Raw genomic sequence first — 25,093 nt, forward strand, 5'->3', positions numbered from 1 at the left:
ACCGGTGGAGGTGGAGGTTTGGGGAGGGCAAGGCGGCCGCGGGCAGTGGAGATATTCATCTTCTCCGGAGGTGTTCGTGGGGGGGCGGCGGCGGCGCTCTTCATCTTCTTCGACGGTGGCGGCGTCGGCCCTCTCCTCACCCTAGGGGGAAAAGTTGTCGCAAAGCTGATTGATAGTTTTTTTTTGTTGCCACGAGCTTGAATCTGATTTAGCTCACTGATGGAAAGATTGTTGGCTATGTTGGGCCAACTTCAACCCATTGCACGTGCGGTCGCAGGCCGGAGCTGACCCATCCATCGCTCGACCACTGCACTCATCCCTTTCTCTCCCCAAAACCCTACACCACGTCCAGCGAGGAGGAGGGGAGCAGTGAACCCCACCTCCCGCCGCCGCCGCCGCCGCCGCCATGGCGCTCCGCCTGATCAACCCGACCAAGAAGCCCCTCCTCCATCTCCCCCGCCCCTTCTCCTCGTCCTCCTCCTCCAACCCTCCCTTCCCTCCTCCTCCACCGCCGCACTCCGACGACCCCGACGCCTCCCCCCGCTCCCCGCCCCCGAACAGCGGCGAGCCCCCGCAGAGACCCTCGCTCTTCAGCGACCTCCGCGTGCCCCTGCGGTCGTCCCCGGCGCCGCCCCCACCGCGGCGGATCCCGACAACCCCGCCCCGTCCCACCGGGCAACCCGCCGCGTCCCTCGACGACATCCGGCGCAGCCTCGAGACCTTCCGCGCCGAGTCCCGGAACCCCGGCGGCGCCCCGTCAACGCCGCCCCTCTTCTCCAGCGGCGGCGGGGGCACCCCGTCGTTCCAGGACCTGCTCCGGAGCAGCGGCCCCCCGGCGGCTCGCAACCCCAACGCCGACGGCGCCAAGCCGATCGACTTCACCACCCTCCGCGAGAGCCTCCGGAAGATCGACCCGCGGCAGCAGCAGAAGCAGCAGCCCAAGGAGTTCCTCTCAGCGACGTCAAATGGCATCTTCGCCAAGGAGAGAGCCGGGGCAGAGGCGGACGATCCGGACGCCGCCGTCATGCTCTACAAGAACTACACCTACGAAGCCCTCGGGAAGGAGCTCCAGGAGCTGCGGCCGCCGGGCGCGGGGAAGGACGGCAAGGACTGGTTCTCGCTCCAGGAGCTGCAAGGCCGGATCGCCAAGCTGGCCGCCAAGGACAAGGACACGCGGTTGGGTGGCCAGTTCGATGCTTTGAAGCAGAGCATGAGGAACATCGAGAAAACCGATAAGCAGAAGGCCATCAGAAACAGTAATCTCATCTGGCCTAGCACTGATTCTTTTCCTTTCTTTCCATATAATTCTCAACTGAGCTTGTATTGTCTTGTGCTTGACCGGGAGCAGTGGGTGGAATGTTTTCGATTGCAAACCTTACTGGGAACACGATACCGGAGTACCTGAGTCAACCACCCCAGGAGGAGTTGCTAGAGAGGGTGAGATTATCCCTTTTTTCCTAGTATTTCATCTCTTGTCTCTGCTCTGAGGGTGCATTGCCTGATTATCGTTCGTTGCCTCTCCAGTATTTCCATCCCGACCACATGTCAGGCGAAGAGAAGATGAAATTAGAGCTTCAGAAGGTGAGGGACGAGTTCAAGATGTCCGAGAACGACTGTGGTTCTGCAAGAGTCCAAAGTAAGTATCTTACCCTTTATACTTGCATAATACCAGAAAACTGTGATACACATCTGAAGTTCTGAACACAAGTAGAATATGCTGACTTGCCAATACGGTGTTTCAATGCTGTGTCTCTCCCCCATAACTAGTCTAATGTTGTTGATGAGTAGTGAATGTTTAATATTTGATCACTTTTCTGTTCGGAAAAGAAGGCGGTCATGATTTGATACGACTCGAAGACCAAATTTCCTTGAGTAGCTGATATAGGCTATGCTAAATGTCGCAGTAAAGACTTTTCAGAATCTTCACTTGATAACCTAGTAGTTTTGTCAACTGTAATACAACTGAGAAATGGTCCAGTTAACTTCAATTGTAGACATGGTTCAGTGAACTTCAGCATTACATTTTTTGTGCGTTAACAGGTTTTTTTCCCCATATTCTTCTGTAGCTAGTAACTGATTAGTGAGAAAAGAGGTCTGGCTGATAGAATATATGTTTTCAAATTCTGGTTCTTCTGTACTTTGGTTAGTGCAAGTTTTGCCCTACTAAATAGATATCATTAGACCTGTCAGCTGTCACTTGAAAGATTCACTCTATTCTCGAGGTCTTGAGCAGTTCTTCTAGGCTTGCTGGCAATCTTGTTTTGTTATGCTTAACATTGTTAGAAGCAGCTTGTACATGTATTCCTGGAACTAAATACCTTTGAGCTCTCATGTATTTTCGCCCTCTATTCTCGAGCTCTTGAGCAGTTCTGATATATATTTTGTATGTAGAGCATTTCATACTCTTTGCTTGCATCTTCACTATGCACATGGTGCATGTTACTGATAGTATGCATGTCTTTGTTTTTCAGTAGCGCAATTAACACTAAAAATCAAGCATCTGTCATCTGTTTTACACAAAAAGGTATGTGCAATGTTTCATTTCCCTTATCCATATCATGCCGTATTTGCTCTTTTAACTAAACACCACTTTTGGAATCGTATGGACTTCATTCAGCTCGGTCAAGTGACCTGTGGACTTTATTGTTGTGGTGATGCAGGACAAGCATTCTAGGAAGGGTCTTCAGGATATGGTTCAAAGGAGGAAGAAATATCTCAAGTACCTACGGCGAACTGACTGGGACTCGTACTGCATGGTCCTCTCGAAGCTGGGGCTCCGCGACATACCTGAGTACAAAGCGCCTGACTACAAGAAGACCCAGCCTACCAAGGCCAAGTCTAAGAAGAGCAAGAGGAAGAGAAAGATGAAGACGTAGAGCCAGTGAGACAGATTTGGCGATTGATTAGTTTTCCACACTTCTCTTTTGTCTGTCAATTGCATGGCAATAGAATCCATCAGAGAGAGGGTCGAAGTTGGAGCATCGCATTCCACCTTGCCGGAGTCGGCAACCTCGGGGCTCTTCGCGGCACAAAAAGCGGTGGCTAAAGAGCCACCGGCAAGCAAAATACCTAGGGTGAGGGGTGCAGCGGTCGCTGCCGCCGGAGAACAGGCTGCAGCGGAGCTTAGATGGAGGCCGGGAGCTCTAGAGGACCGGTGGAGGTGGAGCTTTGGGGAGAGCAAGGCGGCCGCGGGCAGTGGAGGTATTCATCTTCTCCGGAGGTGTTCGTGGTTGGGCGGCGGCGCTCTTCATCTTCTTCGGCGGTGGCGGCGTCGGCCCTCTCCTCACCCTAGGGGGGAAAGTTGTCGCAAAGCTGATTGATAGTTTTTTTTGGTTGCCACGAGCTGAATCTGATTTAGCTCACTGGTGGAAAAGATTGTTTGCCATGTTGGGCCAACTTCGGCCCATCGCACGCGCAATCGCAGGCCGGAGCTGATCCATCTACCGCCCGACCACTGCACTCGTCCTCCTTTCCCTTTCTCTCCCCAAAACCCTACACTACGTCAAGCGAAGAGGAGGGAGCAGTGAACCCCACCTCCCGCCGCCGCCATGGTGCTCCGCCGGATCAACCCGAGCAAGAAGCCCCTCCTCCATCTCCCCCCCTTCTCCTCGTTGTCGTCCTCCAACCCCCCCCCCCCCCCCCTTCCCTCCTCCACCGCCGCAGTCCGATGACATCGATGCCTCCCCGCACCCTTCGCCCCCGAACAGCGGCGAGCCCCCGCAGAGGCCCTCGCTCTTCAGCGACCTCCGCGAGCGCCTGCGGTCGTCCCCGGCGCTGCCCCCACCGCGGCAGATCCCGACCAACCCGCCGCGGCCCCCGTGTGTCCCTCGATGACATCCAGCGTAGCCTCAAGTCCTTCCGTGCCGCGTCCCGGAACAGCGGTGAGACCCCGCAGAGGCCGCCTGCGTCCTTGCTCTTCAGCGACCTCCGCGAGCGCCCGTGGTCATTCCCGGCACCGACCCCACCGCGGCGGATCCCGATGAACCCGCCCCGTCCCACCATGTCCGAAGAGTACATCGTGCGCAAGCTCAGCCCATCAGCTCGGCCCAAGGACGGCGCCAAGCAGGAGGCCATCCGGAAGATGGAGCTTGCCTACCTGAGACGAGAAGAAGACTTATCTGAAGTAGTAAGCTAATCTTGCCTAGCATGGATTGTTTTCCTTTCTTCATTCGCATATTCTGTCTTGGCCGCCGATGGAACTGGTGGCTTAGAGCATTCCCACTCGTCTCCCCGACGAGGCCCCCGAGCGACGTTTTTCCCATCCGGATGGCGTAATTCGGCCCAGTCGCGTCCCCGGTTCCTCGATTTTGTCCGGATTTGGCCCTTCATCCATCCGGCGAGCCCACGCCATCCCCGGTTCCCCGAGGCGCGCTCGGGGACTCCGGACGAAAGAATTTGGCGCGAAACATCGTGTGGACCCTCGTAGTCGGCGACTAAACCGCCAAATCCTATCGATTTTCCTCCAATTTGCTTGCATATCCCCATTCTCTCCCGCCGAATTTGTGTAGCCATCTCCATTCTCCTCCTCCTCTTTCTCGTCCACCACCACGCCGCCGAAGTCGAGGAAGTCGCGGGCGAAGAAGGAGCGGCCGCCGGGTGTGTCCAAGGCACAGTGGGCGGCGGACGAGCTCCGACGCCAGATCGAAACAAGCGCCAGGGCGGAGAGGGAGAAGAAACTCAACGCGAAGAGGGCGTTGCCGACATCCTCCGACCCACTCCGGCCAGTGCTTCGCCCTCACCGTCTACGACGTCGACTGCCGCCGCTTCGACGTCGACTGCGCCCGCAGCGACATCGGCTGCCGCTTCGACCACGGCGTGTGAGGAAACTGGGCCGTCAGACACTGCCGTGCCAGACGGGACTGCCGACGCCCCTGTTTCAGTATAATTTCCTTCCGATCGCCGATCTATGGCTGATCCTTTTGCCGATCTGGACGTATTTGTAGCGGGACTACGTTTTGTTTGAATTTCGACTTTGTCCGCCGAACTCCGGGTGGACGATTGGAAATATGGTTCTCCCCACGAATTAATTTCGTCGAATCCGGCGATTGTTTCGTCCGGATTTCGGCGTGGGGAGACCAAACGAGTGGAGATGCTCTTACGGCTTGTGTTGTATTGTTTAACTTCAGTTGGGCGGCAGGACCGGACTACCAGAATCATCCACGGCAGGAAGAGAAGCTACTGACGGTGAGATTTTCATGGGTAGAGATTTTTGGCTCTGGGCTCCAGTGATCTTGCTAAAATCACGTTTATTTGTTCTAAATAATATGGTGAAAATCCGGATGTAGCCATCAATTTAAAATACTTACTATTTGAGCTACATAACAATGACAGAAATGTTGATCCGAGTTATGCATATTTTAAAACCTCCAAATTTTATCGGTTTGTGTAGCGTTATAGTAGTACAGTATAATGAATTTCACATTGCGGTTTTTACATGTTGCATGTTACAACATTGACATGTCCAGTTTTTTTCCCACAATTTTTGTGAAACTTAAAAATTTGATTTTTGATATATTTTTTTAAAATGAAGGAGAACTACATGAGCCAAAGGACACTTTCCGAGATTTTTATTTCCATCATCTATCTCTCTTGGTGGTGCATTGTGGAGGACAACTCCACTTTTGTCTCTGTTCTAATGGTGCGATGGCCTTTGCAGAAGAACACACAAGCAGAGAGACCTGAATTGGGGGTAAAATTCTTCAAGAAAGTAGCAAGTGAGGTGGTCTGAGCTGGTTTCCTTCTGATCGAAATTTTAGATATGGCGGTGAAGATCACGTCGGAGGTTGCCTTTTGTTGAATGCTGTAGAAGACTGAATAATGTGGAAGATGCTGAAGAACTTGTTTTTTATGGCTTTTGACCTAGTGATGTAGCCAGTTGATCCTTGGTGTACATATGCAGATCCCTCATCGAGGTGGGGGTCTGCTGTTAGTTGTAAGCTAAGGGCTAGCAGCCATGGCACCCGTTAGGTTTCTCCTCTTTTCTAATAATAAGAAAGAGAAACACTTGCAATCCTCCGGGGGATCACTTCGCGGATCGTCCGCCTTGCTGGCACGCACAACGACCGACTCAAACAGCGCATAGCGGTGAGTAGGGCCCACCACCTGTCTTATTTTCTGAGATGGATTCTCCTCCACTCGTTTTCCCCTTCCTCGCGCTCTCTCTCCCATGTCCCGAGCAAATCCCCCTGGTTCCCTCCTCTGCCCACCGCCGCCCATGGCGCTCCCCACTCTGGCAAGCGCCCCAAACTCGGGGACTAGCTTCGCCCCCCTCGTCCTCTTCCGTTCGCTGCGAGCTCCATCCCTAGCCAGCCGCCCCGCAAGCTCGAGCAGGGAGACGATTCCTCATCTGTCGTCCTGGGCCGCTCCTCGACCTCTTCATCATCCCCATCGGCGGCGGTGGTTATGGAGTACTAGTTTAATGGCTACGATCATTTGCTGCCAGCGGCGGTCATCCCAACTACAAATCCTGCTTTCTCCTAGCCATCCGCTCCAGCCGCCCGGTGCTACAAGGGCAGCCGGCGCTACTAAAGAAGGTCGTCGGGGCTGCTACAGATATTCGCCGGAGATGCTACAGTCGAACACCGGTGCTGCTACGATGGGGCGCCTGTTCTGCTACAAAAGCACGTTGGCTCTGCTACAAAAGACCGATGGCTCTGCTACAAAAGGTTGTCGAAGCTGCTACAATCGGATGTCGGCGCCGTCGGCTCTGTACACTTGCCCGCCGCGTCTGCTACAGAAGGCGGCCGGAGCTGCTACAAGCGGCCGCCGGCGCCGTCAGGCTCTGCTACAATTACCCGCCGCGTCTGCTACAAAAGGCGGTCGGAACTGCTACAATCGATCGCCGGCGCCGTTAGCTCTGCTCAATTGGTCGTCGCGTCTGCTACAAAAGGCGGCCGGAGCTGCTACAATTGGCCGCCAGCGCTCACTGCTGCGAGCCGCCGCTGCTACTGCAAGTAGTCCACCTCCGTCGCTCACTGCGGGGCAACACCGATGATGCAAAGGCTAGCCGCGGAAGGTGCGAAGGCCGAATGCCGCTGCTGCAAAGGCGAAACAGATGTTGCTACGAGCTTCTGCCTCGACGACGGTGAAAGCTCAGGCGATGTGTGGCAGAGGTGACTCGCGGCGCCGGTTGCTGCCTTTTTGAGTGATGCGGGATGTACGCGAGGAACGGGGCGTGAGATTATTTTGCTTCTCGTTTCCGTGGAGAGAGAACGCGCATGGGATTGTTTTTCTTTCTTTTTCCATGAAGAGAACACGCAGGAGAGGGAGACTATCCATCAGACAGACAGGGATGATACATCGGACGGTGTGGAAGCCGGGGGATCGGGCTTCAGATCCCCCGGGGGACGCTCAGCAGTCCCCAATAAGAAAACATGACAACTTGATTCTTGGTAATATCTCCTCTCCTTTTAGGGTAGGTAATGCTAGATTTATAGAGATATTAGCTAAACAAAGTGCAATCCCTGGCTTCTCAGTGTTTGCCATGCGTGCATCATCGTGTGTGGCTCGCCACCGAACGTCCTCTCCTTTCTTTTTGCGTTCCCATCTCATCTCGCCCTGATCCGATCCGTTCTTCGTCCTGCACCATAATTGAGAGAGAGAGAGAGAGGGTCGGAGTTGGAGCATCGCATTCCACCTCGCCGGAGTCGGCGACCTCGGGGCTCTTTGCGGCACAAAAAACGGTGGCTAAAGAGCCACCGGCAAGCAAAATACCTAGGGTGAGGGGTGCAGCGGTCGCTGCCGCCGGAGATGAACAGGTTGCGGCGGAGCTTAGATGGAGGCCGGGAGCTCTAGAGGACCGGTGGAGGTGGAGCTTTGGGGAGGGCAAGGCGGCCGCGGGCAGTGGAGATATTCATCTTCTCCGGAGGTGTTCGTGGCGGGGCGCCGGCGGCGCTCTTCATCTTCTTCGACGGTGGCGGCGTCGGCCCTCTCCTCACCCTAGGGGGAAAAGTTGTCGCAAAGCTGATTGATAGTTTTTTTTTGTTGCCACGAGCTTGAATCTGATTTAGCTCACTGATGGAAAGATTGTTGGCTATGTTGGGCCAACTTCAGCCCATTGCACGTGCGGTCGCAGGCCGGAGCTGACCCATCCATCGCTCGACCACTGCACTCATCCCTTTCTCTCCCCAAAACCCTACACCACGTCCAGCGAGGAGGAGGGGAGCAGTGAACCCCACCTCCCGCCGCCGCCGCCATGGCGCTCCGCCTGATCAACCCGACCAAGAAGCCCCTCCTCCATCTCCCCCGCCCCTTCTCCTCGTCCTCCTCCTCCAACCCTCCCTTCCCTCCTCCTCCACCGCCGCACTCCGACGACCCCGACGCCTCCCCCCGCTCCTCGCCCCCGAACAGCGGCGAGCCCCCGCAGAGACCCTCGCTCTTCAGCGACCTCCGCGAGCGCCTGCGGTCGTCCCCGGCGCCGCCCCCACCGCGGCGGATCCCGACCAACCCGCCCCGTTCCGCCGCGGCCCCCGCCGTGCCCCTCGAGGACATCCGGCGCAGCCTCGAGAACTACCGCGCCGCCTCCCGGAACCCCGGGGCGCCGCCCGTCGACGCGCCCCCCTTCTCCAGCGGCGGCGGGGGCACCCCGTCGTTCCAGGACCTGCTCAGGAGCAGCGGCCCCCCGGCGGCCCGTCCCCCCAACGCCGACGGCGCCAAGCCTTTCGACTTCACCGCCCTCCGCGAGGGCCTCCGGAAGATCGACCCGCGGCAGCAGCAGAAGCAGCAGCCCAAGGAGTTCCTCTCAGCGACGTCAAATGGCATCTTCGCCAAGGAGAGAGCCGGGACAGAGGCGGACGATCCGGACGCCGCCGTCATGCTCTACAAGACCTACACCTACGAAGCCCTCGGGAAGGAGCTCCAGGAGCTGCGGCCGCCGGGCGCGGGGAAGGACGGCAAGGACTGGTTCTCGCTCCAGGAGCTGCAAGGCCGGATCGCCAAGCTGGCCGCCAAGGACAAGGACACGCGGTTGGGTGGCCAGTTCGATGCTTTGAAGCAGAGCATGAGGAACATCGAGAAAACCGATAAGCAGAAGGCCATCAGAAACAGTAATCTCATCTGGCCTAGCACTGATTCTTTTCCTTTCTTTCCATATAATTCTCAACTGAGCTTGTATTGTCTTGTGCTTGACCGGGAGCAGTGGGTGGAATGTTTTCGATTGCAAACCTTACTGGGAACCCGATACCGGAGTACCTGAGTCAACCACCCCAGGAGGAGTTGCTAGAGAGGGTGAGATTATCCCTTTTTTCCTAGTATTTCATCTCTTGTCTCTGCTCTGAGGGTGCATTGCCTGATTATCGTTCGTTGCCTCTCCAGTATTTCCATCCCGACCACATGTCAGGCGAAGAGAAGATGAAATTAGAGCTTCAGAAGGTGAGGGACGAGTTCAAGATGTCCGAGAACGACTGTGGTTCTGCAAGAGTCCAAAGTAAGTATCTTACCCTTTATACTTGCATAATACCAGAAAACTGTGATACACATCTGAAGTTCTGAACACAAGTAGAATATGCTGACTTGCCAATACGGTGTTTCAATGCTGTGTCTCTCCCCCATAACTAGTCTAATGTTGTTGATGAGTAGTGAATGTTTAATATTTGATCACTTTTCTGTTCGGAAAAGAAGGCGGTCATGATTTGATACGACTCGAAGACCAAATTTCCTTGAGTAGCTGATATAGGCTATGCTAAATGTCGCAGTAAAGACTTTTCAGAATCTTCACTTGATAACCTAGTAGTTTTGTCAACTGTAATACAACTGAGAAATGGTCCAGTTAACTTCAATTGTAGACATGGTTCAGTGAACTTCAGCATTACATTTTTTGTGCGTTAACAGGTTTTTTTCCCCATATTCTTCTGTAGCTAGTAACTGATTAGTGAGAAAAGAGGTCTGGCTGATAGAATATATGTTTTCAAATTCTGGTTCTTCTGTACTTTGGTTAGTGCAAGTTTTGCCCTACTAAATAGATATCATTAGACCTGTCAGCTGTCACTTGAAAGATTCACTCTATTCTCGAGGTCTTGAGCAGTTCTTCTAGGCTTGCTGGCAATCTTGTTTTGTTATGCTTAACATTGTTAGAAGCAGCTTGTACATGTATTCCTGGAACTAAATACCTTTGAGCTCTCATGTATTTTCGCCCTCTATTCTCGAGCTCTTGAGCAGTTCTGATATATATTTTGTATGTAGAGCATTTCATACTCTTTGCTTGCATCTTCACTATGCACATGGTGCATGTTACTGATAGTATGCATGTCTTTGTTTTTCAGTAGCGCAATTAACACTAAAAATCAAGCATCTGTCATCTGTTTTACACAAAAAGGTATGTGCAATGTTTCATTTCCCTTATCCATATCATGCCGTATTTGCTCTTTTAACTAAACACCACTTTTGGAATCGTATGGACTTCATTCAGCTCGGTCAAGTGACCTGTGGACTTTATTGTTGTGGTGATGCAGGACAAGCATTCTAGGAAGGGTCTTCAGGATATGGTTCAAAGGAGGAAGAAATATCTCAAGTACCTACGGCGAACTGACTGGGACTCGTACTGCATGGTCCTCTCGAAGCTGGGGCTCCGCGACATACCTGAGTACAAAGCGCCTGACTACAAGAAGACCCAGCCTACCAAGGCCAAGTCTAAGAAGAGCAAGAGGAAGAGAAAGATGAAGACGTAGAGCCAGTGAGACAGATTTGGCGATTGATTAGTTTTCCACACTTCTCTTTTGTCTGTCAATTGCATGGCAATAGAATCCATCAGAGAGAGGGTCGAAGTTGGAGCATCGCATTCCACCTTGCCGGAGTCGGCAACCTCGGGGCTCTTCGCGGCACAATAAGCGGTGGCTAAAGAGCCACCGGCAAGCAAAATACCTAGGGTGAGGGGTGCAGCGGTCGCTGCCGCCGGAGAACAGGCTGCAGCGGAGCTTAGATGGAGGCCGGGAGCTCTAGAGGACCGGTGGAGGTGGAGCTTTGGGGAGAGCAAGGCGGCCGCGGGCAGTGGAGGTATTCATCTTCTCCGGAGGTGTTCGTGGTTGGGCGGCGGCGCTCTTCATCTTCTTCGGCGGTGGCGGCGTCGGCCCTCTCCTCACCCTAGGGGGGAAAGTTGTCGCAAAGCTGATTGATAGTTTTTTTTGGTTGCCACGAGCTGAATCTGATTTAGCTCACTGGTGGAAAAGATTGTTTGCCATGTTGGGCCAACTTCGGCCCATCGCACGCGCAATCGCAGGCCGGAGCTGATCCATCTACCGCCCGACCACTGCACTCGTCCTCCTTTCCCTTTCTCTCCCCAAAACCCTACACTACGTCAAGCGAAGAGGAGGGAGCAGTGAACCCCACCTCCCGCCGCCGCCATGGTGCTCCGCCGGATCAACCCGAGCAAGAAGCCCCTCCTCCATCTCCCCCCCTTCTCCTCGTTGTCGTCCTCCAACCCCCCTTCCCTCCTCCACCGCCGCAGTCCGATGACATCGATGCCTCCCCGCACCCTTCGCCCCCGAACAGCGGCGAGCCCCCGCAGAGGCCCTCGCTCTTCAGCGACCTCCGCGAGCGCCTGCGGTCGTCCCCGGCGCTGCCCCCACCGCGGCAGATCCCGACCAACCCGCCGCGGCCCCCGTGTGTCCCTCGATGACATCCAGCGTAGCCTCAAGTCCTTCCGTGCCGCGTCCCGGAACAGCGGTGAGACCCCGCAGAGGCCGCCTGCGTCCTTGCTCTTCAGCGACCTCCGCGAGCGCCCGTGGTCATTCCCGGCACCGACCCCACCGCGGCGGATCCCGATGAACCCGCCCCGTCCCACCATGTCCGAAGAGTACATCGTGCGCAAGCTCAGCCCATCAGCTCGGCCCAAGGACGGCGCCAAGCAGGAGGCCATCCGGAAGATGGAGCTTGCCTACCTGAGACGAGAAGAAGACTTATCTGAAGTAGTAAGCTAATCTTGCCTAGCATGGATTGTTTTCCTTTCTTCATTCGCATATTCTGTCTTGGCCGCCGATGGAACTGGTGGCTTAGAGCATTCCCACTCGTCTCCCCGACGAGGCCCCCGAGCGACGTTTTTCCCATCCGGATGGCGTAATTCGGCCCAGTCGCGTCCCCGGTTCCTCGATTTTGTCCGGATTTGGCCCTTCATCCATCCGGCGAGCCCACGCCATCCCCGGTTCCCCGAGGCGCGCTCGGGGACTCCGGACGAAAGAATTTGGCGCGAAACATCGTGTGGACCCTCGTAGTCGGCGACTAAACCGCCAAATCCTATCGATTTTCCTCCAATTTGCTTGCATATCCCCATTCTCTCCCGCCGAATTTGTGTAGCCATCTCCATTCTCCTCCTCCTCTTTCTCGTCCACCACCACGCCGCCGAAGTCGAGGAAGTCGCGGGCGAAGAAGGAGCGGCCGCCGGGTGTGTCCAAGGCACAGTGGGCGGCGGACGAGCTCCGACGCGTATCGAAACAAGCGCCGTGGCGGAGAGGGAGAAGAAACTCAACGCGAAGAGGGCGTTGCCGACATCCTCCGACCCACTCCGGCCGGTGCTTCGCCCTCACCGTCTACGACGTCGACTGCCGCCGCTTCGACGTCGACTGCGCCCGCAGCGACATCGGCTGCCGCTTCGACCACGGCGTGTGAGGAAACTGGGCCGTCAGACACTGCCGTGCCAGACGGGACTGCCGACGCCCCTGTTTCAGTATAATTTCCTTCCGATCGCCGATCTATGGCTGATCCTTTTGCCGATCTGGACGTATTTGTAGCGGGACTACGTTTTGTTTGAATTTCGACTTTGTCCGCCGAACTCCGGGTGGACGATTGGAAATATGGTTCTCCCCACGAATTAATTTCGTCGAATCCGGCGATTGTTTCGTCCGGATTTCGGCGTGGGGAGACCAAACGAGTGGAGATGCTCTTACGGCTTGTGTTGTATTGTTTAACTTCAGTTGGGCGGCAGGACCGGACTACCAGAATCATCCACGGCAGGAAGAGAAGCTACTGACGGTGAGATTTTCATGGGTAGAGATTTTTGGCTCTGGGCTCCAGTGATCTTGCTAAAATCACGTTTATTTGTTCTAAATAATATGGTGAAAATCCGGATGTAGCCATCAATTTAAAATACTTACTATTTGAGCTACATAACAATGACAGAAATGTTGATCCGAGTTATGCATATTTTAAAACCTCCAAATTTTATCGGTTTGTGTAGCGTTATAGTAGTACAGTATAATGAATTTCACATTGCGGTTTTTACATGTTGCATGTTACAACATTGACATGTCCAGTTTTTTTCCCACAATTTTTGTGAAACTTAAAAATTTGATTTTTGATATATTTTTTTAAAATGAAGGAGAACTACATGAGCCAAAGGACACTTTCCGAGATTTTTATTTCCATCATCTATCTCTCTTGGTGGTGCATTGTGGAGGACAACTCCACTTTTGTCTCTGTTCTAATGGTGCGATGGCCTTTGCAGGAAGAACACACAAGCAGAGAGACCTGAATTGGGGGTAAAATTCTTCAAGAAAGTAGCAAGTGAGGTGGTCTGAGCTGGTTTCCTTCTGATCGAAATTTTAGATATGGCGGTGAAGATCACGTCGGAGGTTGCCTTTTGTTGAATGCTGTAGAAGACTGAATAATGTGGAAGATGCTGAAGAACTTGTTTTTTATGGCTTTTGACCTAGTGATGTAGCCAGTTGATCCTTGGTGTACATATGCAGATCCCTCATCGAGGTGGGGGTCTGCTGTTAGTTGTAAGCTAAGGGCTAGCAGCCATGGCACCCGTTAGGTTTCTCCTCTTTTCTAATAATAAGAAAGAGAAACACTTGCAATCCTCCGGGGGATCACTTCGCGGATCGTCCGCCTTGCTGGCACGCACAACGACCGACTCAAACAGCGCATAGCGGTGAGTAGGGCCCACCACCTGTCTTATTTTCTGAGATGGATTCTCCTCCACTCGTTTTCCCCTTCCTCGCGCTCTCTCTCCCATGTCCCGAGCAAATCCCCCTGGTTCCCTCCTCTGCCCACCGCCGCCCATGGCGCTCCCCACTCTGGCAAGCGCCCCAAACTCGGGGACTAGCTTCGCCCCCCTCGTCCTCTTCCGTTCGCTGCGAGCTCCATCCCTAGCCAGCCGCCCCGCAAGCTCGAGCAGGGAGACGATTCCTCATCTGTCGTCCTGGGCCGCTCCTCGACCTCTTCATCATCCCCATCGGCGGCGGTGGTTATGGAGTACTAGTTTAATGGCTACGATCATTTGCTGCCAGCGGCGGTCATCCCAACTACAAATCCTGCTTTCTCCTAGCCATCCGCTCCAGCCGCCCGGTGCTACAAGGGCAGCCGGCGCTACTAAAGAAGGTCGTCGGGGCTGCTACAGATATTCGCCGGAGATGCTACAGTCGAACACCGGTGCTGCTACGATGGGGCGCCTGTTCTGCTACAAAAGCACGTTGGCTCTGCTACAAAAGACCGATGGCTCTGCTACAAAAGGTTGTCGAAGCTGCTACAATCGGATGTCGGCGCCGTCGGCTCTGTACACTTGCCCGCCGCGTCTGCTACAGAAGGCGGCCGGAGCTGCTACAAGCGGCCGCCGGCGCCGTCAGGCTCTGCTACAATTACCCGCCGCGTCTGCTACAAAAGGCGGTCGGAACTGCTACAATCGATCGCCGGCGCCGTTAGCTCTGCTCAATTGGTCGTCGCGTCTGCTACAAAAGGCGGCCGGAGCTGCTACAATTGGCCGCCAGCGCTCACTGCTGCGAGCCGCCGCTGCTACTGCAAGTAGTCCACCTCCGTCGCTCACTGCGGGGCGACACCGATGATGCAAAGGCTAGCCGCGGAAGGTGCGAAGGCTGAATGCCGCTGCTGCAAAGGCGAAACAGATGTTGCTACGAGCTTCTGCCTCGACGACGGTGAAAGCTCAGGCGATGTGTGGCAGAGGTGACTCGCGGCGCCGGTTGCTGCCTTTTTGAGTGATGCGGGATGTACGCGAGGAACGGGGCGTGAGATTATTTTGCTTCTCGTTTCCGTGGAGAGAGAACGCGCATGGGATTGTTTTTCTTTCTTTTTCCATGAAGAGAACACGCAGGAGAGGGAGACTATCCATCAGACAGACAGGGATGATACATCGGACGGTGTGGAAGCCGGGGGATCGGGCTTCAGATCCCCCGGGGGACGCTCAGCAGTCCCCAATAAGAAAACATGACAACTTGATTCTTGGTAATATCTCCTCTCCTTTTAGGGTAGGTAATGCTAGATTTATAGAGATATTAGCTAAACAAAGTGCAATCCCTGGCTTCTCAGTGTTTGCCATGCGTGCATCATCGTGTGTGGCTCGCCACCGAACGTCCTCTCCTTTCTTTTTGCGTTCCCATCTCATCTCGCCCTGATCCGATCCGTTCTTCGTCCTGCACCATAATTGAGAGAGAGAGAGAGGGTCGGAGTTGGAGCATCGCATTCCACCTCGCCGGAGTCGGCGACCTCGGGGCTCTTTGCGGCACAAAAAACGGTGGCTAAAGAGCCACCGGCAAGCAAAATACCTAGGGTGAGGGGTGCAGCGGTCGCTGCCGCCGGAGATGAACAGGTTGCGGCGGAGCTTAGATGGAGGCCGGGAGCTCTAGAGGACCGGTGGAGGTGGAGCTTTGGGGAGGGCAAGGCGGCCGCGGGCAGTGGAGATATTCATCTTCTCCGGAGGTGTTCGTGGCGGGGCGCCGGCGGCGCTCTTCATCTTCTTCGACGGTGGCGGCGTCGGCCCTCTCCTCACCCTAGGGGGAAAAGTTGTCGCAAAGCTGATTGATAGTTTTTTTTTGTTGCCACGAGCTTGAATCTGATTTAGCTCACTGATGGAAAGATTGTTGGCTATGTTGGGCCAACTTCAGCCCATTGCACGTGCGGTCGCAGGCCGGAGCTGACCCATCCATCGCTCGACCACTGCACTCATCCCTTTCTCTCCCCAAAACCCTACACCACGTCCAGCGAGGAGGAGGGGAGCAGTGAACCCCACCTCCCGCCGCCGCCGCCATGGCGCTCCGCCTGATCAACCCGACCAAGAAGCCCCTCCTCCATCTCCCCCGCCCCTTCTCCTCGTCCTCCTCCTCCAACCCTCCCTTCCCTCCTCCTCCACCGCCGCACTCCGACGACCCCGACGCCTCCCCCCGCTCCTCGCCCCCGAACAGCGGCGAGCCCCCGCAGAGACCCTCGCTCTTCAGCGACCTCCGCGAGCGCCTGCGGTCGTCCCCGGCGCCGCCCCCACCGCGGCGGATCCCGACCAACCCGCCCCGTTCCGCCGCGGCCCCCGCCGTGCCCCTCGAGGACATCCGGCGCAGCCTCGAGAACTACCGCGCCGCCTCCCGGAACCCCGGGGGCGCCGCCCCGTCGACGCCGCCCCCCTTCTCCAGCGGCGGCGGGGGCACCCCGTCGTTCCAGGACCTGCTCAGGAGCAGCGGCCCCCCGGCGGCCCGTCCCCCCAACGCCGACGGCGCCAAGCCTTTCGACTTCACCGCCCTCCGCGAGGGCCTCCGGAAGATCGACCCGCGGCAGCAGCAGAAGCAGCAGCCCAAGGAGTTCCTCTCAGCGACGTCAAATGGCATCTTCGCCAAGGAGAGAGCCGGGACAGAGGCGGACGATCCGGACGCCGCCGTCATGCTCTACAAGACCTACACCTACGAAGCCCTCGGGAAGGAGCTCCAGGAGCTGCGGCCGCCGGGCGCGGGGAAGGACGGCAAGGACTGGTTCTCGCTCCAGGAGCTGCAAGGCCGGATCGCCAAGCTGGCCGCCAAGGACAAGGACACGCGGTTGGGTGGCCAGTTCGATGCTTTGAAGCAGAGCATGAGGAACATCGAGAAAACCGATAAGCAGAAGGCCATCAGAAACAGTAATCTCATCTGGCCTAGCACTGATTCTTTTCCTTTCTTTCCATATAATTCTCAACTGAGCTTGTATTGTCTTGTGCTTTACCGGGAGCAGTGGGTGGAATGTTTTCGATTGCAAACCTTACTGGGAACCCGATACCGGAGTACCTGAGTCAACCACCCCAGGAGGAGTTGCTAGAGAGGGTGAGATTATCCCTTTTTTTCCTAGTATTTCATCTCTTGTCTCTGCTCTGAGGGTGCATTGCCTGATTATCGTTTGTTGCCTCTCCAGTATTTCCATCCCGACCACATGTCAGGCGAAGAGAAGATGAAATTGGAGCTTCAGAAGGTGAGGGACGAGTTCAAGATGTCCGAGAACGACTGTGGTTCTGCAAGAGTCCAAAGTAAGTATCTTACCCTTTATACTTGCATAATACCAGAAAACTGTGATACACATCTGAACACAAGTTGAATATGCTGACTTGCCAATACGGTGTTTCAATGCTGTGTCTCTCCCCCATAACTAGTCTAATGTTGTTGATGAGTAGTGAATGTTTAATATTTGATCACTTTTCTGTTCGGAAAAGAAGGCGGTCATGATTTGATACGACTCGAAGACCAAATTTCCTTGAGTAGCTGATATTGGCTATGCTAAATGTCGCAGTAAAGACTTTTCAGAATCTTCACTTGATAACCTAGTAGTTTTGTCAACTGTAATACAACTGAGAAATGGTCCAGTTAACTTCAATTGTAGACATGGTTCAGTGAACTTCAGCATTACATTTTTTGTGCGTTAACAGGTTTTTTTCCCCACATTCTTCTGTAGCTAGTAACTGATTAGTGAGAAAAGAGGTCTGGCTGATAGAATATATGTTTTCGGTGGTCTGAGCTGGTTTCCTTCTGATCGAAATTTTAGATATGGCGGTGAAGATCATGTCGGAGGTTGCCTTTTGCTGAATGCTGTAGAAGACTGAATAATGTGGAAGATGCTGAAGAACTTGTTTTTTTATGGCTTTTGACCTAGTGATGTAGCCAGTTGATCCTTGGTGTACATATGCAGATCCCTCATCGAGGTGGGGGTCTGCTGTTAGTTGTAAGCTAAGGGCTAGCAGCCATGGCACCCGTTAGGTTTCTCCTAACATGCTACTTAGAGCAGGTCTAACAGACCCCGTAAAAGGGGCAAACCCGTATAATAACCGCCGATTTGAGGGTTTCGGCTCTACCCGGCCGTCTAGCACGCCCCGTAAAAATGGCCCCCGAATCGTTTTTTGCTGTTTTCGAGTACGGGGCGGGTCCTCGCCCCCTACTTGTGCGGGGTGGGAGCGGGGATAGTGGGCGAAACCACTATCGCCCACTCCACTGCGCGGGAAGCATTTCGCTGAAGCCAACTGCCGCCGCCGCCGCCCGATCTCCTCCCCCGCGCCATTCCCGGCCGGATCCGGCCGCCATGGACCGTCCGCAAGAGCCGCCTACCGCCGGCGGTACACCTCCTTCGGGCGCGGTGGTTGATGTCCCCGTCGGAGGTCCGCCGGCCGCCGGCGTCGTGTCGGCCATGATCGCCTCCACCATCCCGTCGAAGAGGAAGAGGATCCCGAAGCAATTCTTCGAAGCACCGGCGGCGGCCGCCGATTCACCGGGCGAAGCGCCGCCGGCTGCCAAGAAGACGGGTCGGATGAAGACCAAGGCCGCCGGGCCGAGGGGCGTGGCGCCGGCCAAGGTGCGGACCAAGGCAATCAGCCGCATCGGCCTCGCGCCTCCGCCGGCCTCCAAGGTCACGACCCCTCCTCCGTCCGTTCCGGCCGTTGCGCTGCCCGCGCCGCCCGCGCCGCCCGCGCCGCCCGCGCCGCCGCCAACCACCATCGACGTAGAAAAGGTGTTCGATGTTGAGTCCACAACATCGTACTTGGACATGCTCAACGATTCCGCGGTGAATTTGGACGCCGGTATCGGTGCATTCGATGGGGAGTGCAATGTTGAAGACTTTGATGATGAGGAGGAGGATGAGGGTGACGAGGAGGTGGTTGAGGTTGATCCGGCTGCCGCCGGTTCTTCGTCGACGCCGAAGCCACGCACGGCGAACTACAGCGAGATCGAGGACGTCATCTTGGTCCGTGCTTGGAGCAAGGTGGGGATGGATGCGTGCACCGGAGTGGACCAAGGCGGCAAGCGCTATTGGCAGCGCATTGAGGATCAGTACCACCAGCTGAAGCCTCGCACGAAGAGCATGGCGGACAGATCCTACCGCTCCCTTGAAGGCCGATGGAACATCATCAAGCCGGCTTGTTCTCGTTGGAGTGCTGCCATGGATCAAGTGGCCGACAACCCTCCTAGTGGATGCATACCAGAGGACTATGTAAGTTTTCCTTGTGTTCATGATGTGCAAACATCACAAGCTATCCATATTGTGTTGATGATGTGGAAACATCTCCTCATACTATTGTTGTGCAGCCCAAGTATGCTCAACAACGGTACAAGGACATGGCCGGCTCAAAGAACAAGGAATTTCAATTTGAACATTGCTTTTCCATCCTTCAACATCTTCCTAAATGGAAGTTGCGGGACAACGAGCCAAAGTGCAAGAAGGAGGCACTTATCACCATGGATGATGAAGCGGAGGACATGAGGGGGAGAAACACCGGCAAGCCCGAGGGCAACAAGAAGGCCAAGGAGAGGGTCAAGGTAGAACTTGAAGCAGCTAGCTTCCGGGAGAAGTTGGATCAACTCATGAAGTCCAAGGAGGCATTGACGATGAAGACGTTGGAGACCAAGCTCCTCATCACCGACAAGAAGAGTGAGGTGAAGCTTGCCAAGGTGCAAGCAAGGAAGGAGCTTGACATGAAGATGATCAAAGCCAAAGAAGCCAAGGCCATGAAGGAGCTCTTGGCCGAGGAGAGGGAAATCATGATGATGCGCACGGACGGCATGGACGAGGATCAGCTGGTGTGGTGGAAGGAGACCAAGGCGGACATCATTGCGAGGAAGATGGCTGCGCGTCAAGCTCGTGATCAAGGTGAGTCTCCGGCGAGCGGTGGCTCCGGTGGCGATGGATCCCTTGATGGTTGATCACATTTGGGAACTTCCGTGGCTTGAACATTGCCTATGATCGCGTTGTGATGTTAAAACTATGAATTATGCATCATATATTTTGGATGTGCTATGTTTGATGTGAAATTGTTGTGAAAATTGCTGTCTAAAACCCTGTTTTGAGGGGCCGAAAACTCGGACGAGCTAGCAGAACCCGTATCCCCACCCCGTAAAACAGAATATTCTGTTTTACGGGGTGGGGATACGGGTTCTGCTAGCTCGTCCGAGTTTTCTGTTTTACGGGGTGGGGATACGGGTTCTGCTAGCTCGTCCGAGTTTTCGGCCGGTGAAATCCGGATACATGGCCCTCTACTCGGGTTTTACGGGGCGAAAAAATACGGGGCCTGTTAGACATGCTCTTAGACATTTTTTTCTAATAATAAGAAAGAGAAACACTTGCAATCCTCCGGGGGATCACTTCGCGGATCGTCTGCCTTGCTGGCACGCACAACGACCGACTCAAACAGCGCATAGCGGTGAGTAGGGCCCACCACCTGTCTTATTTTCTGAGATGGATTCTCCTCCACTCGTTTTCCCCTTCCTCGCGCTCTCTCTCCCATGTCCCGAGCAAATCCCCCTGGTTCCCTCCTCTGCCCACCGCCGCCCATGGCGCTCCCCACTCCGGCAAGCGCCCCAAACTCGGGGACTAGCTTCGCCCCCCCTCGTCCTCTTCCGTTCGCTGCGAGCTCCATCCCTAGCCCGCCGCCCCGCAAGCTCGAGCAGGGAGACGATTCCTCATCTGTCGTCCTGGGCCGCTCCTCGACCTCTTCGTCATCCCCATCGGCGGCGGTGGTTACGGAGTACTAGTTTAATGGCTACGATCATTTGCTGCCAGCGGCGGTCATCCCAGCTACAAATCCTGCTTTCTCCTAGCCATCCGCTCCGGCCGCCCGGTCCTACAAGGGCAGCCGATGCTACTAAAGAAGGTCGTCGGGGCTGCTACAGATATTCGCCGGAGATGCTACAGTCGAACACCGGTGCTGCTACGATGGGGCGCCTGTTCTGCTACAAAAGCACGTTGGCTCTGCTACAAAAGACCGATGGCTCTGCTACGAAAGGTTGTCGGAGCTGCTACAGTCGGCTGTCGGCGCCGTCGGCTCTGTACAGTTGCCCGCCGCGTCTGCTACAGAAGGCGGCCGGAGCTGCTACAAGCGGCCGCCGGCGCCGTCAGGCTCTGCTACAATTACCCGCCGCGTCTGCTACAAAAGGCGGTCGGAACTGCTACAATCGTTCGCCGGCGCCGTTAGCTCTGCTCAATTGGTCGTCGCGTCTGCTACAAAAGGCGGCCGGAGCTGCTACAATTGGCCGCCAGCGCTCACTGCTGCGAGCCGTCGCTGCTACTGCAAGTAGTCCACCGCCGTCGCTCACTGCGGGGCGACACCGATGATGCAAAGGCTAGCCGCGGAAGGTGCGAAGGCCGAATGCCGCTGCTGCAAAGGCGAAACAGATGTTGATAAGAGCTTCTGCCTCGACGACGGTGAAAGCTCAGGCGACGTGTGGCAGAGGTGACTCGCGGCGCCGGTTTCTGCCTTTTTGAGTGATGCGGGATGTACGCGAGGAACGGGGCGTGAGATTATTTTGCTTCTCTCGTTTCCGTGGAGAGAGAACGCGCATGGGATTGTTTTTCTTTCTTTTTCCATGAAGAGAACACGCAGGAGAGGGAGACTATCCATCAGACAGGATGATACATCGGACGGTGTGGAAGCCGGGGGATCGGGCTTCAGATCCCCCGGGGGACGCTCAGCAGTCCCCAATAAGAAAACATGACAACTTGATTCTTGGTAATATCTCCTCTCCTTTTAGGGTAGGTAATGTGTAAGGGTATATTGCCCCTATGTGTGGTTTTGGTAATTAATGACAACCCCTATGGACTAATGTTTTCATTGAGTTTATATGAAGGAATATTCCATAGGTACTACTTGTACTCCATGTGTTGGATTCAAGTATGGATGCCATGAAGATAAAGGTATTCCTTGTGTATTGGCATCAAGATCATCGGTATGAAGATATATATATATGTGATATGATCAAGTAGAAGAAATGAAGAAGGAGTGTCTTATGTGGAACTCAATATTAGCCATGCTCTATCTTAAGTGAGTATGTGAAGATACAAGGTTGAGTTGGGCAAGTTCAAGATGAGCATCTCAAGTGAATCACATGCTTGAAGCTTGCCGTCCATTTGGTGATAATGGACTAGTGAAGATGTGCATCAATGGAGCTTTCCCATCATAGTGTATGGGGGAGCATTTGTGAGTCTTCACGAAGCAACATTGGTCAAGTGAGGCATTCCGGCTTGAGTGAAGCTTGAAGAGTTATCATCAAGATCAAGCGGGATGTGCAAGGCAAAGGTATGGCCTTGCTAGGTTTTCCTTTTACCGGTCTCAAGGTGGATGTTGGGAGACCGGATTATAGGATAGATAGCCGCACTATTAAGAGGGGCTTTCGGTTGAGTAACTTGATCACATCGTCTTAGAGAGCTCAATCCTTTGCATACTTTGCATATCCTTATTGCTTCTTGATGTTTCTCTGTGTGAGGTTCTTGAGCTTGTTGCTAGCTTTACAACAAGCCCAAGTTCATCAGCGGAGTTCGCATGCATCTTCTATTGCGTTTTCGAGGTTGGGTAATTTTACCGGTTATTCATGATATAAGGTTCTACCTTTTATATTCATGATAAAATTCCCTTCTACAGATTCTTGAGTTTGCACTTTTTATAGGATAGCATTTGTTGTTATCTTCCAAACGAAATTAGTTTCATTCGAATCGGAGTTCGGGAGCATTAGTTATTAAAGAAAAAGGAAAAAGAGAAAAGAATAAAAAGGAAAAAGAAAAACAGGAGGAGGGGCTGCCGGTCGGCCACCCGGCCTGCCAGGCCATGCGCCGGCCCACCCGGCCAGGACCGGGCGCCAACCGGCCCAGGCGCCGGCCCACCCGGCCAACTGACCGGCTCTTTGCCTCGTCCGGCCCAGTCCGACCACCGACCGGCCAGCCGGTGCAGGGCCCCGGTCGGACCAGCCTCCCCACGGTGGGCTTCAAAGCCACCGCGCGGCCCACCTGCCCCGCGAGCCCCTTGCCTTTCCGCCGCCCGGCGGCTGCCACGCCCGCCCGGCCGGTGGGCCGGTCCGGCCGGCTGCACGCTGGCTTTGTCATTCTTTGCTCGGTCGGCCGGCACAGTGGCCGGCTCGGCTGTTTTACGCCGTTTTTCGCTTTGTTTTTTTACTGCGTGTTTCTGTCTTTTTCCCCAACGGGTATTTTTGCTCCCTAGCTATAAATATCTTCTTCTTCCACCTTGAGCAAGTACTTCTTCCCTTTCTCTCACCTCCATTGTTGCATTTGAAGAAGTTGCTCTCTCTCTCTTGTTCCCCCCCATGATTCTTGCTCATTCTTGAGGGATCTAAGAGAGGAGATCTAGATCTACACTTCCACCACACCATTTCTTCTCTAAGTGAGGGGAACTCTTGGGATCTAGATCTTGAAGTCTTTTGTTGACTTTCTCCATTGTTCTTCCTCTCCAATCTCATCCTAGCATTCGTTGCTTTGGTGGGATTTGAGTGTGAAGGACTTGAACAACTCTAGTGTTCTTGCTTTGCATCATTGCATAGTGTTGAGCTCTCTACCACGATTAGTTCGAGTGAGAGACCGTGAGCTTGTTACTCTTGGAGGGAGACCTCCTAGTTGGCTTGGTGATTGGTGCTCCGGTGATCTCTTCAAGAAGATTGTGAAGAGGCCCGGGCTTCTCCTTCGTGGAGCTTGTGAAGTGGTTGTGGAGCTTGCCATCTCCGGAGCGGAGGAAAAGCTAACCATAAGGAAAGGGCCATTATCCTTCGTGGGTGTGGTTCGAAGAATAGGGTGAGCCTTCGTGGCGCGGGGAATCCTTCGTGGGACCTCCACTCCTCCAAACGTGACGTACCTTCTTGCAAAGGAAGGGAACACGGGAATACATCCTCGTCTCCGCGTGTCTCAGTTATTTCTATACCCGGGCTCTCTTTCCTTGTGATAGCCATCGTGGTTGAAGTACATATATCTTGCTATCACTTGTGCTACATATATCTTGTGCATATCTTGCTTAGCTCTAGTTGTTATTGTTACACTTAGTTGAGCTTAGCATATCTAGGGTTTGTGCTTGTAAACTAAACGATAGTTTAATTCCGCATTCCTACAAGACAAATCCGCAAGAGTTTTTAATTGCCTATTCACCCCCCCCCCCCCCCTCTAGGCGACATCTCGATCTTTCAATTGGTATCAGAGCAAGGTCTCTCCTTGTTTAAGGCTTCACCGCCTTGAGAGTAAAGATGTCGGCTAGTATAGTGCACAATGACACAATTGTCGTTAATGGAACAAATTATCTTTTGTGGCGAAATTGCTTACTTTGTAATCTTCGGACCTTGTGTCCACATATAGAGCAATTTCTAGATGTCGGTTTTTCTCCTCCGATGGATTCTCAAAATCTATCTTTAGAGTATGAGAAAAACTTACATCTTGAAGCTCAAGTATCTAATGAGCTTTTATTTTCCTTGAGACCCGATTTTCGTAGGTTCTTGATATATATAAAGCGAAAATCGTCTCATGAGATGTGGATCAAGCTTAAGGAAATGTTTGGTGGATCCACTTCTAAATTGGTCGGTGGTGACTCTGAGGAGCTCTCTTCCCCTTCACATCATGAAGAGCTCCAAGTTGCTTCCACCTCCGGTCGTGATGAGTTATCATCTTCTTCCACTTCACCGACGTGTAGCAAGACACGAGGTAATGATATGGTGAGTGGTGAGGAAAATTGCAATATTGATATTGTGCTCAATAGTGATGATTCTTCATCTCTATCCCATTGCAATGCTTCCTCTTTGGACTTAAACACATCTAGCATTGAAAATAATCTACATGCTTGTGTTGATAGTCCTTGCATATCATGTGTAAATTGCTTATATAGATCTCATGATGATATGCTTACCTTGTCTTGTTCCCATAATCAAAATGCTTCTATTTCCTCTAGTTGGTTGTTGACTAACAATGTAGAGGAAACCGAACACTCTATGGATCAAGACACGATTTCAAATGAGGATTCAAGAATATCTTCATCTTCATTCTCCGGTTTGCACATGTGCCTTATGGCAAAAGGATCAAAGGTATCTCCTACTTTGACTCCTAACACATCCTCTAATGATGAGAATGATGATGATGATAATGATGAAGAATATAATACCTTGGTGCATAATAT

At 53.8% G+C, this 25,093-nt stretch overlaps 3 protein-coding genes across 3 annotated transcripts; all 3 read left to right on the top strand.

Annotated features, from left to right (window-relative positions):
• Positions 1-280: 280 nt before the first annotated feature.
• Positions 281-2,920, top strand: LOC127305238 (uncharacterized). The gene is made up of 5 exons (XM_051335637.1): positions 281-1,256; positions 1,349-1,437; positions 1,525-1,636; positions 2,472-2,524; positions 2,661-2,920. The coding sequence occupies exons 1-5, from the start codon at positions 407-409 to the stop codon at positions 2,874-2,876; spliced, it is 1,320 nt and encodes a 439-aa protein (XP_051191597.1). The 5' UTR covers positions 281-406; the 3' UTR covers positions 2,877-2,920.
• Positions 2,921-8,101: 5,181 nt separating this feature from the next.
• LOC127305235 (uncharacterized) lies at positions 8,102-10,708 on the top strand. Its single transcript, XM_071821230.1, has 5 exons — positions 8,102-9,044; positions 9,137-9,225; positions 9,313-9,424; positions 10,260-10,312; positions 10,449-10,708. The coding sequence occupies exons 1-5, from the start codon at positions 8,195-8,197 to the stop codon at positions 10,662-10,664; spliced, it is 1,320 nt and encodes a 439-aa protein (XP_071677331.1). The 5' UTR covers positions 8,102-8,194; the 3' UTR covers positions 10,665-10,708.
• Positions 10,709-15,882: 5,174 nt separating this feature from the next.
• Positions 15,883-17,286, top strand: LOC127309781 (uncharacterized). Its single transcript, XM_051340510.2, has 3 exons — positions 15,883-16,822; positions 16,915-17,003; positions 17,092-17,286. The coding sequence occupies exons 1-3, from the start codon at positions 15,970-15,972 to the stop codon at positions 17,269-17,271; spliced, it is 1,122 nt and encodes a 373-aa protein (XP_051196470.2). The 5' UTR covers positions 15,883-15,969; the 3' UTR covers positions 17,272-17,286.
• The last annotated feature ends 7,807 nt before the right edge of the window (positions 17,287-25,093 follow it).

Source organism: Lolium perenne, chromosome 6 (assembly GCF_019359855.2).
Source record: "Lolium perenne isolate Kyuss_39 chromosome 6, Kyuss_2.0, whole genome shotgun sequence".
In the NCBI taxonomy this organism is placed as follows: Eukaryota; Viridiplantae; Streptophyta; class Magnoliopsida; order Poales; family Poaceae; genus Lolium; species Lolium perenne.